The sequence below is a fragment of the Panthera uncia genome, chromosome X (genome assembly GCF_023721935.1).
Source record: "Panthera uncia isolate 11264 chromosome X, Puncia_PCG_1.0, whole genome shotgun sequence".
Taxonomy (NCBI): Eukaryota; Metazoa; Chordata; class Mammalia; order Carnivora; family Felidae; genus Panthera; species Panthera uncia.
Genome location: NC_064817.1, coordinates 110,227,664 through 110,241,260, shown reverse-complemented (window position 1 = coordinate 110,241,260; position 13,597 = coordinate 110,227,664). Strand labels below are relative to the sequence as shown.

Sequence of the window (13,597 nt, the reverse complement as noted above, 5' to 3'; positions counted from 1 at the left end):
TTGGTTAGCTTTTTATTTGTAGAGTGACCTAGCCAGTACCTAATGTTGTATTTCTGATTTGTATCGATTTTTTTTTTTTTAACTTGAATTTGTCACTGTGGTGGGCAACAGAATGTTTCTGAAGTACATTAGAGTGAGGAGGGACTGGTATGCGGGAACCAAGTCATGAGAATTCAAACTAGAATGGTTACCATGGAAACAGGGTCGGCTAGATGCAAGAAACATTTCAGTGGAAGGAGACCGACGGGCTTGGTGACTTACTAGATACAGGAAAGAAATAATACCTGCCATTTGAAGGGAAAAAAAAAAATCAGTCTCCTTTTTCTTTGGTTTCCCGATAATGTCTAATATTTTTAATAAAAAAGATTATTCAGTGCTGCCTGCAAAGATTTAGGCCAGGAGCACCAGGAAAATGGTGATCGCACTGACAGACAAAGATGGAAATTGGGCTAGTTCCTTTTTCTTTCTTTCTTTCTTTCTTTCTTTCTTTCTTTCTTTCTTTCTTTCTTTCTATGTCTGTTTATTTATTTGGAGAGAGAGAGAGAGAAAGCACAAATCGGGGAGGGGCAGGGAGAGAGAGAGAGTCGCAAGCAGGCTCCGCACTGTCAGCACAGAGCCCGGCGTGGGGCTCAAACCTACGAACTGAGATCGTGACCTGAAGCAAAGCCAGACTCTTAACTGACTGAGCCACCCAGGCGCCCCAAGTTTGGCTGTTTCCTAAGCCTCACTCTGTTTACTTCTTCTTGCTTTCCTATTGTGAGATTCTGGGATTAAATCATCGCTAGCAGTACTAGTCGGTGTGTGACGTAACGATTGGGGTTCACGGACCGTTGTCTTGAGTTCATCCTATCAAGCTAGAATCCCGTGGCCTAACAATCGCATGCTATATTTTAAGCCGGCCGCTTCTGTACAAAGGAAAGGCCCTCAGGTCACAGCCAGACGGAGAGGTTCGAGTTCTCCAGATCCCTCAGTTCCTGCATTTATTATCGTCACCTAATTTTTTTTTTAATTTAGTAACCCTGCATGGAGTGCTTACTATTTGCTAGAAGCTGATCTAAGTGTTTATAAATGGCACTGTTAACTCATTGAACCCAGATGGCAACTTTAGATGAAGTAGGAACTATGATGAGCCCCATTTTGAAGGTGGGAAAGCCAAGTTCCAGAGAGGCGGCTGATTTGGTTAAGGGCACATAGCTAGTAAGCTGCGCAGCACGGGTTCAAACCCAGGTAGATGGTTCCAGAGTCCATGCTGTTAATCACCGCACCATGCTGGAAGGCCTTGTTTTTTTGTTCGTTCATTCTTTCATTCCTTCCTTCGTTCCCTATTCTCCACACTTAATTTCCTCTCTACCCCTGTAGCAACCATTCTCATTTATTTGATGTATATCCTTCAGTTTGCGTGTTTTTGTTAAATGTGTGTTGATGTTCTGTGTGCATCTAGTTTAATTTGCATAAATTGTAATCTGCTATAATTCTCTTTTTTCTTTCTTCTCCTTTTTGGTCTCAGAAACTGTTTTTAAGATACAGCCATGTTGGGGCGCCTGGGTGGCTCAGTCGGTTGGGCGTCCGACTTCGGCTCAGGTCATGATCTCACGGTTCGTGGGTTCGAGCCCCGCATCGGGCTCTGTGCTGACAGCTCGGAGCCTGGAGCCTGCTTCGGATTCTGTGTCTCCCTCTCTCTCTGACCCTCCCCCATTCATGCTCTGTCTCTCTCTGTCTCAAAAATAAATAAACATTAAAAAAAAAAAAAAAGATACAGCCATGTTACCGTTTTATACCCAGTATCTTTCTTGTACCTGCCTCATAGCACTTACATTTTAGCTACATTTTTTGTTAATGTGATTCAAGATCAATTTTTTTAATGTTTATTTTATTGAGGTACCTGGGTGGTTCAGTCAGTTCAGTGTCCGACTTCAGCTCAGGGCGTGATCTCACGGTTTGTGAGTTCGAGCCCCACGTCGGGCTGTCTGCTGTCAGCACAGAGCCCGATTTGGATTATCTGTCCTCCTCTCTCTGCCCCTCCTCTGCTTGTGCGCACACACACACTCTCTCTCTCTCAAAAGTCAATAAACATTAAAAAATAAAATAATTTTTTTAAAAACAAATGTCTGTCTTATTTAATTTTGAGAGACAGAGCGCGAGTGAGTCAGGGACAGAAAGAGATGGAGAGAGAGAATCCCGAGCACGCTCCAGGCTCACTGCAGAGCCCCACGCGGGGCTCGATCCTGCTACCGTGAGATCGCAACCTGAGCCGATATCAAGAATCGGATGGTTAACTAACTGAGCCACCCAGATGGCCCTCAATATTTTAAATTATACTAACCCAAGAAGTAAATACATTCTATTCCATAAATATAAATGTCTTCAGCTTGGTAGTTGTTGGTGATCATTGCCGAGTTCTTGACCCACTGGATGACTTTTAACAATGTAAAGATTTGACATCTTTACGTTACCTTGATGACAAAAAATTAGGTTACAAGTTGGAGCCCTCGCTACTTGACATACTGAGATGTCTTCAGATAAAATGCTTTATAATAAAGGATTTATGTTCATAGCTACCAGGAATATGAATGCAAACATAATAGATACAGCAGAGACCACAATTCGGATGTAACTATAGAATCAGGCTTGTTATTATATATAATATGTACTATAGAGTACTATATAACTATATGCATATAGTTAGACCTTTAACTGCCTCTAGATTCTAAAACTGAGTAAATTTCACAGTATAGTAAACACTTCGTGGTATCGTAACATTTAATAACATCTGACAACCTTTCAGTAAAACCTTTGCATTCCAGTAGATCATTTGTAAGTGAATTGTTTGGAACTCAGAACAAGATTGTCTGCTCGACATCATGGTTAGATTACCAGGGCAAATCAAAAAAAGCTCCTTTAATCTATAATGCTACGTATGCTATAGGTATGAAGTGAAAAATAACAAAACTACTGTAATTCAAACAAGGGAAAGTTTACAAAGCAAACTCATACTTTAAAAAGCTCATTATATGATCTAAGCATTTAATGCATGCTATTTAATCCTTTAATCTACCCTGTGAAGAAGGTATTCTTTCCGTTTTAGAGTTGAGGAAACTGCCATTCAGAAAGGTTAAGCAACTTCCATCAGAACACATAGCTCTTAATAATACGAGATGAAATTCCAACCCGGGCCTCTCAGACTCCAAAGCCCAGGTGTGATCCATCTTGAGCGATTAAAAGTATGTGTTGAAATGCAATCAATTTAAATAGGGGTTGAACATGAGGTTATTATTTATCTTAAATCCTGATGTTTCAGCCAAAGTACGTTTAGTTGGGGCGGTTGAGTAGGAATATGAAGATATTTTTGGAGGGGTGCCTGGGTGGCATCCAACTCTTGATTACGGCTCAGGTCATGATCCCAGGGTTGTGAGATCGAGCTGCATCCGGCTCCACACTCAGTGCTTAAGTATCTCTCCCTCTGCCCCTCACCTCTGCTTGTGCACATGCTCGCTCGCTCTCTGTCTCTCTCTGTCTCTCTCTCTCAAAAGAAGGGGCGCCTGGGTGGCTCAGTTGGTTAAGCATCCCAACTCTTGATTTCCGCTCAGATCATGATCTCATGGTTTGTGAGATCAAGACCCGCACCAGGCTCAGCACTGACGGCATGGAGCCTGCTTGAGATTCTCTTTCTTTCTCTCAAAATAAATAAATAAACTTTAAAAAAAGAACCTTAAAAAGTATTTTTGGAGACTCTGGAAGTAACATGGGACCACATTCAGGGTAGACATCAGAGACTCTTGTATGTATGCATCTCATTTCTAAGCATAATCCCCTTTCTTTCCCTTTTTTCAGTGTATGTTTATTTTGAGAAAGAGAGAGAGAGAGAGAGTGCACATGCACAAACAAGGGAGAGGCAGAGAGAGAGGGAGAGAGAGAATGGGGCTCGAATTCACTCATAAACCATGAGATCATGACCTGAGCTGAAGTCGGATGCTTAACCAACTAAGCCACCCAGGTGCCCCCCCTTTTCTTTCCCTTGATATGGTGATCTCACTAGGGGTGCTTTTAATGCTTAGCAACTCTAATCAGCGCTGTTTGGGGTACTTATAAATGGAACAAAGAATGAGATATTCCTTTAGATAATTAGACGGGAATTGAACAAAAACAGAAGGCAGAAGAGAACTAAAAGAGAATGTGTGTGTGAGGGAGTGAAATGGCACAAAATAGAATTAACCAAGCTATTAGCACAGGATGAAAGAAAATTGAAAAGTTTGTGCTTTGCACAATCATACAGGGAAGAAAAAATTGTGGTAATGAAGGGATATTGCATACAAAAACTTCACTGGTTGGGGCGACTGGGTGGCTCTCTTGGTTAATTGATTTCGATCAGATCATGATCTCACGATTCATGAGTTCGAGCCCCGTGTCTCTGCACTGACAATATGGAGCCTGCTTGGGATCCTCTGTCTCTCTCTCTCTGCCCCTACCCTGCTCGTGCTCTCTCTCTCGCTCTCTCAAAACTAAGTATATAAACATTAAAAAAACAATTTCACTGGCTACGGGAAGATCTCACTCTGCTATGACAGATAATTTGTTTTCCAGAGAGGCTAAGAGGTTGGTGGAATAGAGGGGACCCTTGTGTACCTAGCTGGTTTTCCCCTACCCCATAAATTGGTTGTTTATCACTTATAAGGCTTCCATAGAGATAAGTAATAATCTGTCAGATGAATTTATCTGACAAAGGATTATTAAAAGTAACCATTTAAATTACTTTGGGATGAGCTTTTTTATTGATGTTTAATTACTTTTAGTTCTGCGTTTGACACAATAATTTGTTTTCATAGTGTGCAGTTAATTGTAATGGGATTCGATCTTATGGGGACTAGTTGGAGGTTCAGATTTGTAACATTTGTTTCCAGCACTGGAATGGAATATGTAATCTATACTGTAAGCGCATGGCTCAGTGAAAACACTTAAATACTCAGGTCTGTGGTTGTATTTATCATTTCATATTCTTGAATATAAAATGTGTATTTTGCCAAGTGAGAAATTGTTTCATTTAGAGTATGATGAGTGTAGATTTAATGTAATTTCATATTCCAAATAAAACCCTCATGACAATTTTGACTAACATATTCTAGATGGATGAAGTTGGCATCACTGAATATGTAAAAGGAGATAACCGCAAGTTTGAAATCTGGTATGCTGGCAAGGAAGAAGTTTATATTGTCCAGGTTGGTCCTTTAAGAATTATTCTAGAAGCCATAACCTGCAACGAACAAAAATAATTTTGGTTCCATTATAAAAGTTCTCATTCCTCTCACTTAGGTCGCTTAAATATTATTTCATATTTTTTTGTGGTGTAATCAAGCATTTTTTCAGTAGCACATGTTTTCTTTAACTTGAGATGGGTCTATGGTGCTTTCTCGGGCTTTGAGTTTTTAAATGAATTTTTTTAAGTTTGTTTATTTATTGTGTGAGAGAGAGAGAGCACAAGCAAGGGAGGGGCAGAGAGAAGGAGAGACAGAATCCCAAGCAGGCTCCTTGCCATCAGTGCAGATGCCCGACGTGGGGCTCGAGCTCACAAACTGTGGCACTGTGACCTGAGCCAAGGTCAAGAGTTGGACGCTTAGCCGACTGAACCACCCGGGTGGCCCTCTAGGGCTTTGAGGTTTTACAACTACAAGGATACTTATCAACCGGAGCTGATAACCAAGAACTTGGCAGGGCTTCTCTGTCCCCGTCAAGCATCTAGAGTTACAGATTTCGAATGGTTATGAGTTTTTCTTGGGCTTGGTATTCTCATTTGTGAGATACAGTGATATGACAGTTCAGATTTGGTCACTGTCTCTCAAAAATTTGCTTCAGAGTACCCTTATCATGATGAAAAAAATAAACATACGCTTAAAGCCCTGGCGTGATGCACTATAAGGTCCAACCTGTTTCAGGGAAGGGGAGACGAATGAGAGCATTTCAAGAGGATGTTGTCATCGTGATAAGTATTTGTATATGACTTGTGACCTGTGAATGTGCTGTTATTTGTTGAAATTGCTCAGTGGTTTTTCTTCGTTTTAGTTCTATATTAGGTGATAAGAATTCATAAAAATACATTTTCTGAGTTTGATTTACATATAAGACTTCTTGCTGTCCTTTTACAAACTTGTAAGTTATCAAGATTACAGTAGATTGTCTTTTCAGAATCAGGAGAACTTGTTTCATTTTTACCAAAATTAAACATAAAAATGTTTATATATACGTGTATATATACATATACATACATATACATATACACGTATGTATAAATATAATTTTATTTATTTAATAAATATAATTTATTGTCAAATGGGCTAACATACAGTGTGTACAGGGCACTCTTGGTTTTGGGGGTAGATTCCCATGATTCATCGCTTCCATACAAACCCAGTGCTCATCCCAACAAGTGCCCTCCTCAATGCCCATTACCAATTTCCCACCTCCCCCACCCCCCCATCTACCCTTAGTTTGTTCTCTGTATTTAAGAGTCTCTTATGGTTTGCCTCCCTCCCTCTCTGTTTGAAACTATTTTTCCCCTTTCCCTCCCCCACGGTCTTCTGTTCAGTTTCTCAGGATCCACATAAGAGCGAAAGCATATGGTATCTGTCCTTCTCTGTATGACTTATTTCACTTAGCATCACACTCTCCAGTCCCATCCACGTTGCGACAAAAGGCCATTATTTCATTCTTTCTCATTGCCACGTAGTATTCCATTGTATATATAAACCACAACTTTTTTACCTATTCATCGGTTGATGGACATTTAGGCTCTTTCCATTATTTGGCCGTTGTTGAGAGTGCTGCTATAAACATTGGGGTCCAAGTGCCCCTCTGCATCAGCACTCCTGGATCCCTTGGGTAAATTCTTAGCAGTGCTATTGCTGGGTCCTAGGGTAGTTCTGTTTTTAATTTTTTGAGGAACCTCCACACTGTTTTCCAGAGCGGCTGCACCAGTTTGCATTCCCACCAATAGGGCAAGAGGGTTCCCGTCAACGTTTATATTTTTAAAAGGACCCTCCTACAAAGGAAAAATAATTTAGATTGTATTGTGCTTTTTCTCTGAGCATTATTGTTTTTTTTACCTGAGCATTATTTTTTAAGGGCAGTTTCAAAAGGGTTTTGACGATTTCATCTCATCTGATGGCTACCTACTTGCTTCTTAGAAGTTTTAAGAATCAGATAGAAGAGTTTGAATTTGGTGGTTTGGGATGTAGATCATGTGTGATATACTTAGTTACATTTGTTTTGTTGTGAAGCGTTCTTTTTCAAAGGAAACCTGTCCTCTCCTCCTCCCTTTTGAAAATCTTTAGGCTCCGAATGTCGATGTGAAAATGACATGGTTGAAAGAAATACGAAGTATTTTGTTGAAGCAACAGGAACTTATGACAGGTAATTTCAAGCTTGCATTCTTCAGAACAAGAAGTACAGTAACAGCTCATTGACTCCTGTTTTGGGATAATTTGTACCGGGAATGGGGCTGATATTTACTTTATACTATTTATAGTGAAAGGGTTTGTTAAACTAATTAGTAGAAGACCAAGGTTCAAGGGGTTGTTTGAACTCTCTTGGTGAATGAACTTTACACTGGCAAGTGAACTCCACTGCTTGAGAAGTAACACAACAAACTAACCGTATTAACTCTAAGTCCTTCCCATGAGTAAACTCTGCTAGGGACCTCAAGCAATGTTCACATGGTGATGGTTACAGTTATAAACTTGAATTTCTTGATAAAATACTACGTAGTTCAGTCCTTTTCCATATTTCACATCCAGACCGGCCTTTCCCCCTGGTCATTTCCGGTCTGTGAAGGTTAATTCTAATGGGAATGGTGTGTGTGTGTGTGTGTGTGTGTGTGTGTGTGTGTACACGTACGTGCATGCGTGTGCATGATTCATGGAAGAAGTGCGGCTTGTGAATGGTGCTCCCATAAGCTTTGTTTTCTTTCACAGTTAAAAAACGAAAGCAACACAATCAGTTAACACAACAGGATCAGCTTCCTACTCAGCAGATTGATGCGTAAGTGATTATTCTTTAAGAAATTATCACTCCTGCAGTCTTCTGTTTTCTGTATGTCCACGAGACAATGTTATTATAAAGTATCTCTGAGAAAAACTACCCTCTCTTTTAGGAGTAACTCATCAAATTCCATAAATACATCATCTTCTCAGCTCTATCCTTATACGTGGAGCCTAATGATCCTTAATATTATCCTATTGTTTCTCTGGATGTTAAAAATAATATGAGAGTTTGGGCTAATTTTTTTTAAATGTTTCTTTATTTTTGAAGGAGAGAGAGATTGAAAGCATGAGTAGGGGAGGAGCAGAGAGAGAGAGAGACACACACACAGAATCCGAAGCAGGCTCCAGGCTCTGAGCTGTCAGCACAGAGCCCGACGCGGGGTTCGAACTCACGAACTGTGAGATCATGACCTGAGCCGAAGTCGGACGCTTAACCGACTGAGCCACCCAGGCACCCCAGAGTTTGGGCTAATTTTTATTTTATTTTATTCTTTCGTTCCATCTATCTCTCTACCTCTTTATTGAGAGGATGTTCATCTGTCTATCTACCTGTTTGTTTATTGAGAGAGAGAATGTGTGTGCGCACACGAGCACAGGAGGGGAAGACGAAGAGGAAGAGAGGGAGACTCTCAAGCTGGTTCCACATCCGGCACAGAGGCCGACGCAGGGCTTGATCCCACGATCATGAGATCACGACCCGAGCCGAGATTAAGAGTGAGATGCTTAACTGACGGAGGCACGCAGACGCCCCTGGGCTAATTTTTAAACATGATTACAGATGCTTTGTCCTCAGTATATCCTGGAGGGAGTAGCGTGTTGGCAAACAATGGCTGCACTCGTGGCTTTCTGTTCAAAATAGTTTTGGTCACCTTCAATCTGATTGGAGAAAGAGAGTTGTAAGAGTAACGAAGGACCGGCAGTCACTGCTGCACAGAGGAAGAGCCATGCTGAAATAGAAAGATTCCTGATGACATTATTTAAGCTCCTGGATCCATATGTGTCCAGTGTTAATCCTTAGACTTTCAGTTACAAGAGCCAATAAAGTCCTCCTTTTATGGGACTTTTTTGTTTACATTTTCCCAACTGTATTGAATTATAGTCGACAATTAAAAACGATATATATTTAAAACTTGGCTTGATATACATACACGTTGTGAAATATTAATCCCAACCATCCTTTTGTGTGTGTCATGAGAGCATTAAAGTCCACCTCTTAGCAGGGGCGCCTGGGTGGCTCAGTCGGTTAAGCATCTTGCTCTTGATTTCGGCTCAGGTCACGATCTCACGGTTCTTGAGTTCGAGCCCCGTGTCGTCAGGCTCTGTGCTGGCGGCATGGAGCCTGCTGGGGATTCTCAATCAATCTCTCTCTCTCTCTCTCAAAATAAATACATAAACTTTAAAAAAATTATTTAAAACAAAAGATCTACCTCTCAGCAAATTTCAATCATATAATACAGCACGTGATAAGAATTTTAAACAATATACCTGTCGTGGGCCCTGAAGGGAGTACCTTTTTCCTTCTGTGTTAAAGAGAGATCCTGCTGGCTTGGATCAGCTTTTCTGATATTACTATCATTCCACGGGCTGAAATTCAGGGGGCAGTCAGCCGGGTTTGAATGATTCTTAGAGCATGTTCCTAACGCACGAGATCAGTGGGAAAATTCCATGTTTAATTTCTTGTTACTCTTAAAGCATATAAAAGCTCACTTGTTTTTACACACTTACTGTCTCAGAAGGCAACACGGATCCTTTATGGGTGCCGAGGAGACTGAATCAGAACACAGCAGCACTGTGGTGGACGTCCGGGAGACCGTCCCACTGGTTCAGGCCGAAGCGAACACAGGTATGCATAGTGGCCGTAGGAAGGTAAGACTCATGGCTGTGCACAGTGTTTCCTCCCGTTGTTAATTCGGAAAATCTTCCTGTCCGCTACCTTAGTATAGAGAAAGCAAAATTAACCCATTTTCATAAGGTCCTTTTGTTTTCCGCGTGCAAGATAACGCTGGCGGGCCCTGCAGCTTGGGTGTCAGAGCTGTGCCTGGACCAGTAGCATCAGCATCACGTGGGAACTTTTAAGGAAGACAGACTCTCTGGGTCTGCCCCAGACCTTCTTAGTCAGAAACTCTGGGAGTGAGACCCAGCCATGTGTGATTTAACACGTTCTCTATGTGGTTCTTCTTTTTTTTTTTTTTTTTTTAAATTTTTTCTAATGTGTATTTATTTTTGAGAGAAAGGGAAGGGAGACAGAGAGAGAGAGAGCACAAGTAGGGGAGGGGCAGAGGGACAGGGAGACGCAGAATTGGAAGCAGGCTCCAGGCTCTGAGCTGTCAGCACAGAGCCCGACGCGGGGCTCGAACCCACAAACCGTGAGATCACGACCCGAGCCGAAGTCCGACGCTTAACCCACTGAGTACAGAGATGAGTGAAACATCTCCTGGCTTCGAGGAATGCACACTTCACTCACCATAGCTTTAATGAATAGAGAAGAGTCATTTACAGCTGGAATCTTTACTTATTTTTTTGCAAATTGTGTCATTTAGGCTGATTTCAAACAAGTTGGTTAATTCAACAACTATAACCCGGGCTGTGTGCCAGGAATTGTGCAAAGCTTTGGGCATACAGTCTGTTTAAGATGCACTCAGTTGTGGGGCACCCGGGTAGCTCATTCGGTTAAGCCTCTGATTCTTGATCTCAGCTCAGGTCTTGATCTCAGGGATGTGAGTTCAAGACCCACACTGGGCCCTGCACTGGGTGTGAAACCTACTTTAAAAAACAAACAAACAAAAAGGTACACTCAGTTGCCATCCCTATGAAGCCAGGAGGGTAGAACAATCATTTAAGAAGCAACTACTGTGTTATAGTAGAGAAATATAATAGATTGCTGTAGAAGCACCTGGCAGGGTCACCTACACAACTCTGGGATAAACAGCATAGACTTTTCTAGAAAAATGCTTAAGAGAAATGCTTAGCAAATGTCCGATACTTGATACGTGAATAAGAAGGTCCTCAGTCCGGACGAGTTCTCTCCTAGTCGAAGAGAAACAAGCAATGACAGCCTTGTTCAACTGAAAGTCACTTCCTTCAGGTCATCTATGCTGCGGCCCCTTGAACAGTCAGGATGAGGGCCTGGTACCGTTGCCTTCATTTGCCAGATGAGGAAACCAAGTTAGAGAAATTTGACGTGATTTTTCCAAGATAACATGAATAGTTTAGTGTGGCCAAGATGAGATTCTGTTAGTTCTCTGCCTGTATGAGATTATTTAATCTGTATCAATTCAATATATTTTTATTTTATTTTTTAATGTTTTTATTTTATTTATTTTTTTGAGAGAGACAGTGAGAGCTGGGGAGGGGCGGAGACAGAGAGGGACAGAGGATCGGAAGCAGGCTCTGTGCTGTCAGCACAGAGCCCGATGCGGGGCTCGAACTCACAAACCACGAGATCATGACCTGAGCCTAAGTTGGATGCTTAACCAACTGAGCCACCCAGGCGCCCCTTTGATTTTTTTTTAATGTATATTTATTTTTGAGAGAGAGAGACAGAGCGCGCTCATGAGTGGGGGAGGGGTAGAGAGAGAGGGAGACACAGAATCCGAAGCAGGCTCCAGGCTCCGAGCTGTCAGCACAGAGCCTGATGCAGGGCTCGAACTCACGAACCGTGAGATCATGACCTGAGCCGAAGTCGGACACTTAACCAACTGCACCACCCAGGCGCCCCTGATATATTTTATGAATTAAGCACCTCTTACACACAGGACTCTTACGGATATACAATGTACGACCCACGGTCTTTGCCTAATAAGGAAGTAAGACAGGTCAAAGATAATAATATTATTAGGTAGGATGTTGTAAGTGCTGTCTGAGTAGGACCAGTAGCAATTCCATAGAAAACAACTTTGGAAGGGATTATATTCTCTTCTCTATAATATTCTCTATATCGAAAGGGTCAGTATTCTCCGGAATGTTATTTAACTTATTAGTTTTAATAATTCTCCCATCAACTCCAACTTGCAACCATCCTAGGAAGTAACAGAAGTATGTGACATTCCAGGCCCTTTCTGAAATATCAGAAATTCTAAACTAGTACAGTCTAATTGGAGGTGTTATTATATAAGGATACTGTTCTGGGCCATTGACGGTTATAGCCTTAGTTTTACTTCACTCCCTGTGTTAGACCAGCACCATTAAGGAACTGCACCCCCCCCCCGCCATGTTTTTCTTCTAGTTTGGACCCAGATGTCATCACCTGCAGAAATTTCTGAAGACCCTGAGGAGTGGTCAAGCAACTATTTCTATTCTTCTTATGATGACAATGAAGAAGAAGAAAGGCCCCTAATGGTCAGTAATGACATATGCAAGTAAATAAATAAAGAAAAACGGTTGGGGCAGTTTTACTGATGTAATAGTGAGGCACGTGGGGGCAGTCTTCCATCCAGATCCTCGAGGCCGTTAGGTATATTTCGTAGCCAAAAGATTTGAAACCAGTCTTACCATGAACATTCAGTAGTAAGCACTCCTCTCTGCCGGGAGAACGGGTTTGAGCTCCCTGTGGCGCTCTTGCTGAGGTTGATGGGACATCTGGTCTGTCAATTCCGCGTCTCTGTACATGGACCAGTTTTCTCTCTCGTTGAACTTCACCCCTGTCTTCAATCGCAGCGGCGGAGATAAAATCAGAGAGCACAGGAGAGAGTCACGTCTACTTTACTGATCAGTTTTGATTCCAGATTGGAAAACCTAGGGAATAAACTTTACACATATGAAACTCTTTGATAACATCTGGGGAGCACATTTTTGTGGGTGGCCAAAACATGTGTCAGTGGTGCCACATCGGCCTGACGGAGCAAGGGAGCACCCCATAAAACTAAAAGTTTGTTTTAGAGTAAAAGTAACTTCTGGAAGAAATAGTGTGTGCTGTGGTTAGGATCCGAGCCGATTATTAGGAGAGGGGCAGTTAGGACTGTTTAGGGTTCTGTCTACAGTTTTCCGAGGTCAGCAGCTTGGAGGGTGGGAACACTCCTGTGGAGCGGACCTCTCCTCGGTGCCCTTCAGAGCAGCAAATGCAGTTGGGCCGTTCTCGTGTTGGGCTAAGGGGGTTAGTGGTGTGGATAGTCACAGAGCTGCGTAGCGCCGACCCTGGAATGCTTTCTTTAAGAAGGTAACAGAATTAGGGGCGTCTGGGTGGCCCAGTTGACTAGGCATCTGACTTCAGCCCAGCTCGTGATCTCGTTCGTGGGTCCGGGCCCCGCATCGGGCTCTCTCCTGTCAGTGCAGAGCCCGCTTCAGATCCTCTGTCTCCTTCTCTGTCTCCCCTGTGTTTCCTCACTCTCTCTCTCAAAAATAAATCAAACCTTCAAAAAAAGTAACAGTAGTCTTTCTCTGAGTGAAACAGTGGCCGTAATACATATTTGGACGGGAGTTTTCTTAATTAAATACTATCTGAGGACGGGAGAGAGAGTTCAGACGTGAGCAAAAATTCAGAGGAAGCCAGTTCGGGTTTAGATGTTTTCTGCAGATGCTCTGTGAAGGGCTCGTCGGGAGCTATCAAGGTGCTGAGTAAGCGTTTTCCC

The 13,597-nt window shown here is 42.2% G+C and overlaps 1 protein-coding gene across 1 annotated transcript in view; it reads left to right on the top strand.

Annotated features, from left to right (window-relative positions):
• Nucleotides 1–13,597, top strand: part of MCF2 (MCF.2 cell line derived transforming sequence) — a 73,190-nt gene that overhangs the window by 58,904 nt on the left and 689 nt on the right. The window contains exons 23-27 of the mRNA XM_049644375.1: nucleotides 5,121–5,213; nucleotides 7,323–7,401; nucleotides 7,962–8,028; nucleotides 9,764–9,873; nucleotides 12,256–12,368. Coding sequence (XP_049500332.1) covers nucleotides 5,121–5,213; nucleotides 7,323–7,401; nucleotides 7,962–8,028; nucleotides 9,764–9,873; nucleotides 12,256–12,368 — 462 coding nt within the window. The remainder of the gene's footprint in view (nucleotides 1–5,120; nucleotides 5,214–7,322; nucleotides 7,402–7,961; nucleotides 8,029–9,763; nucleotides 9,874–12,255; nucleotides 12,369–13,597) is intronic.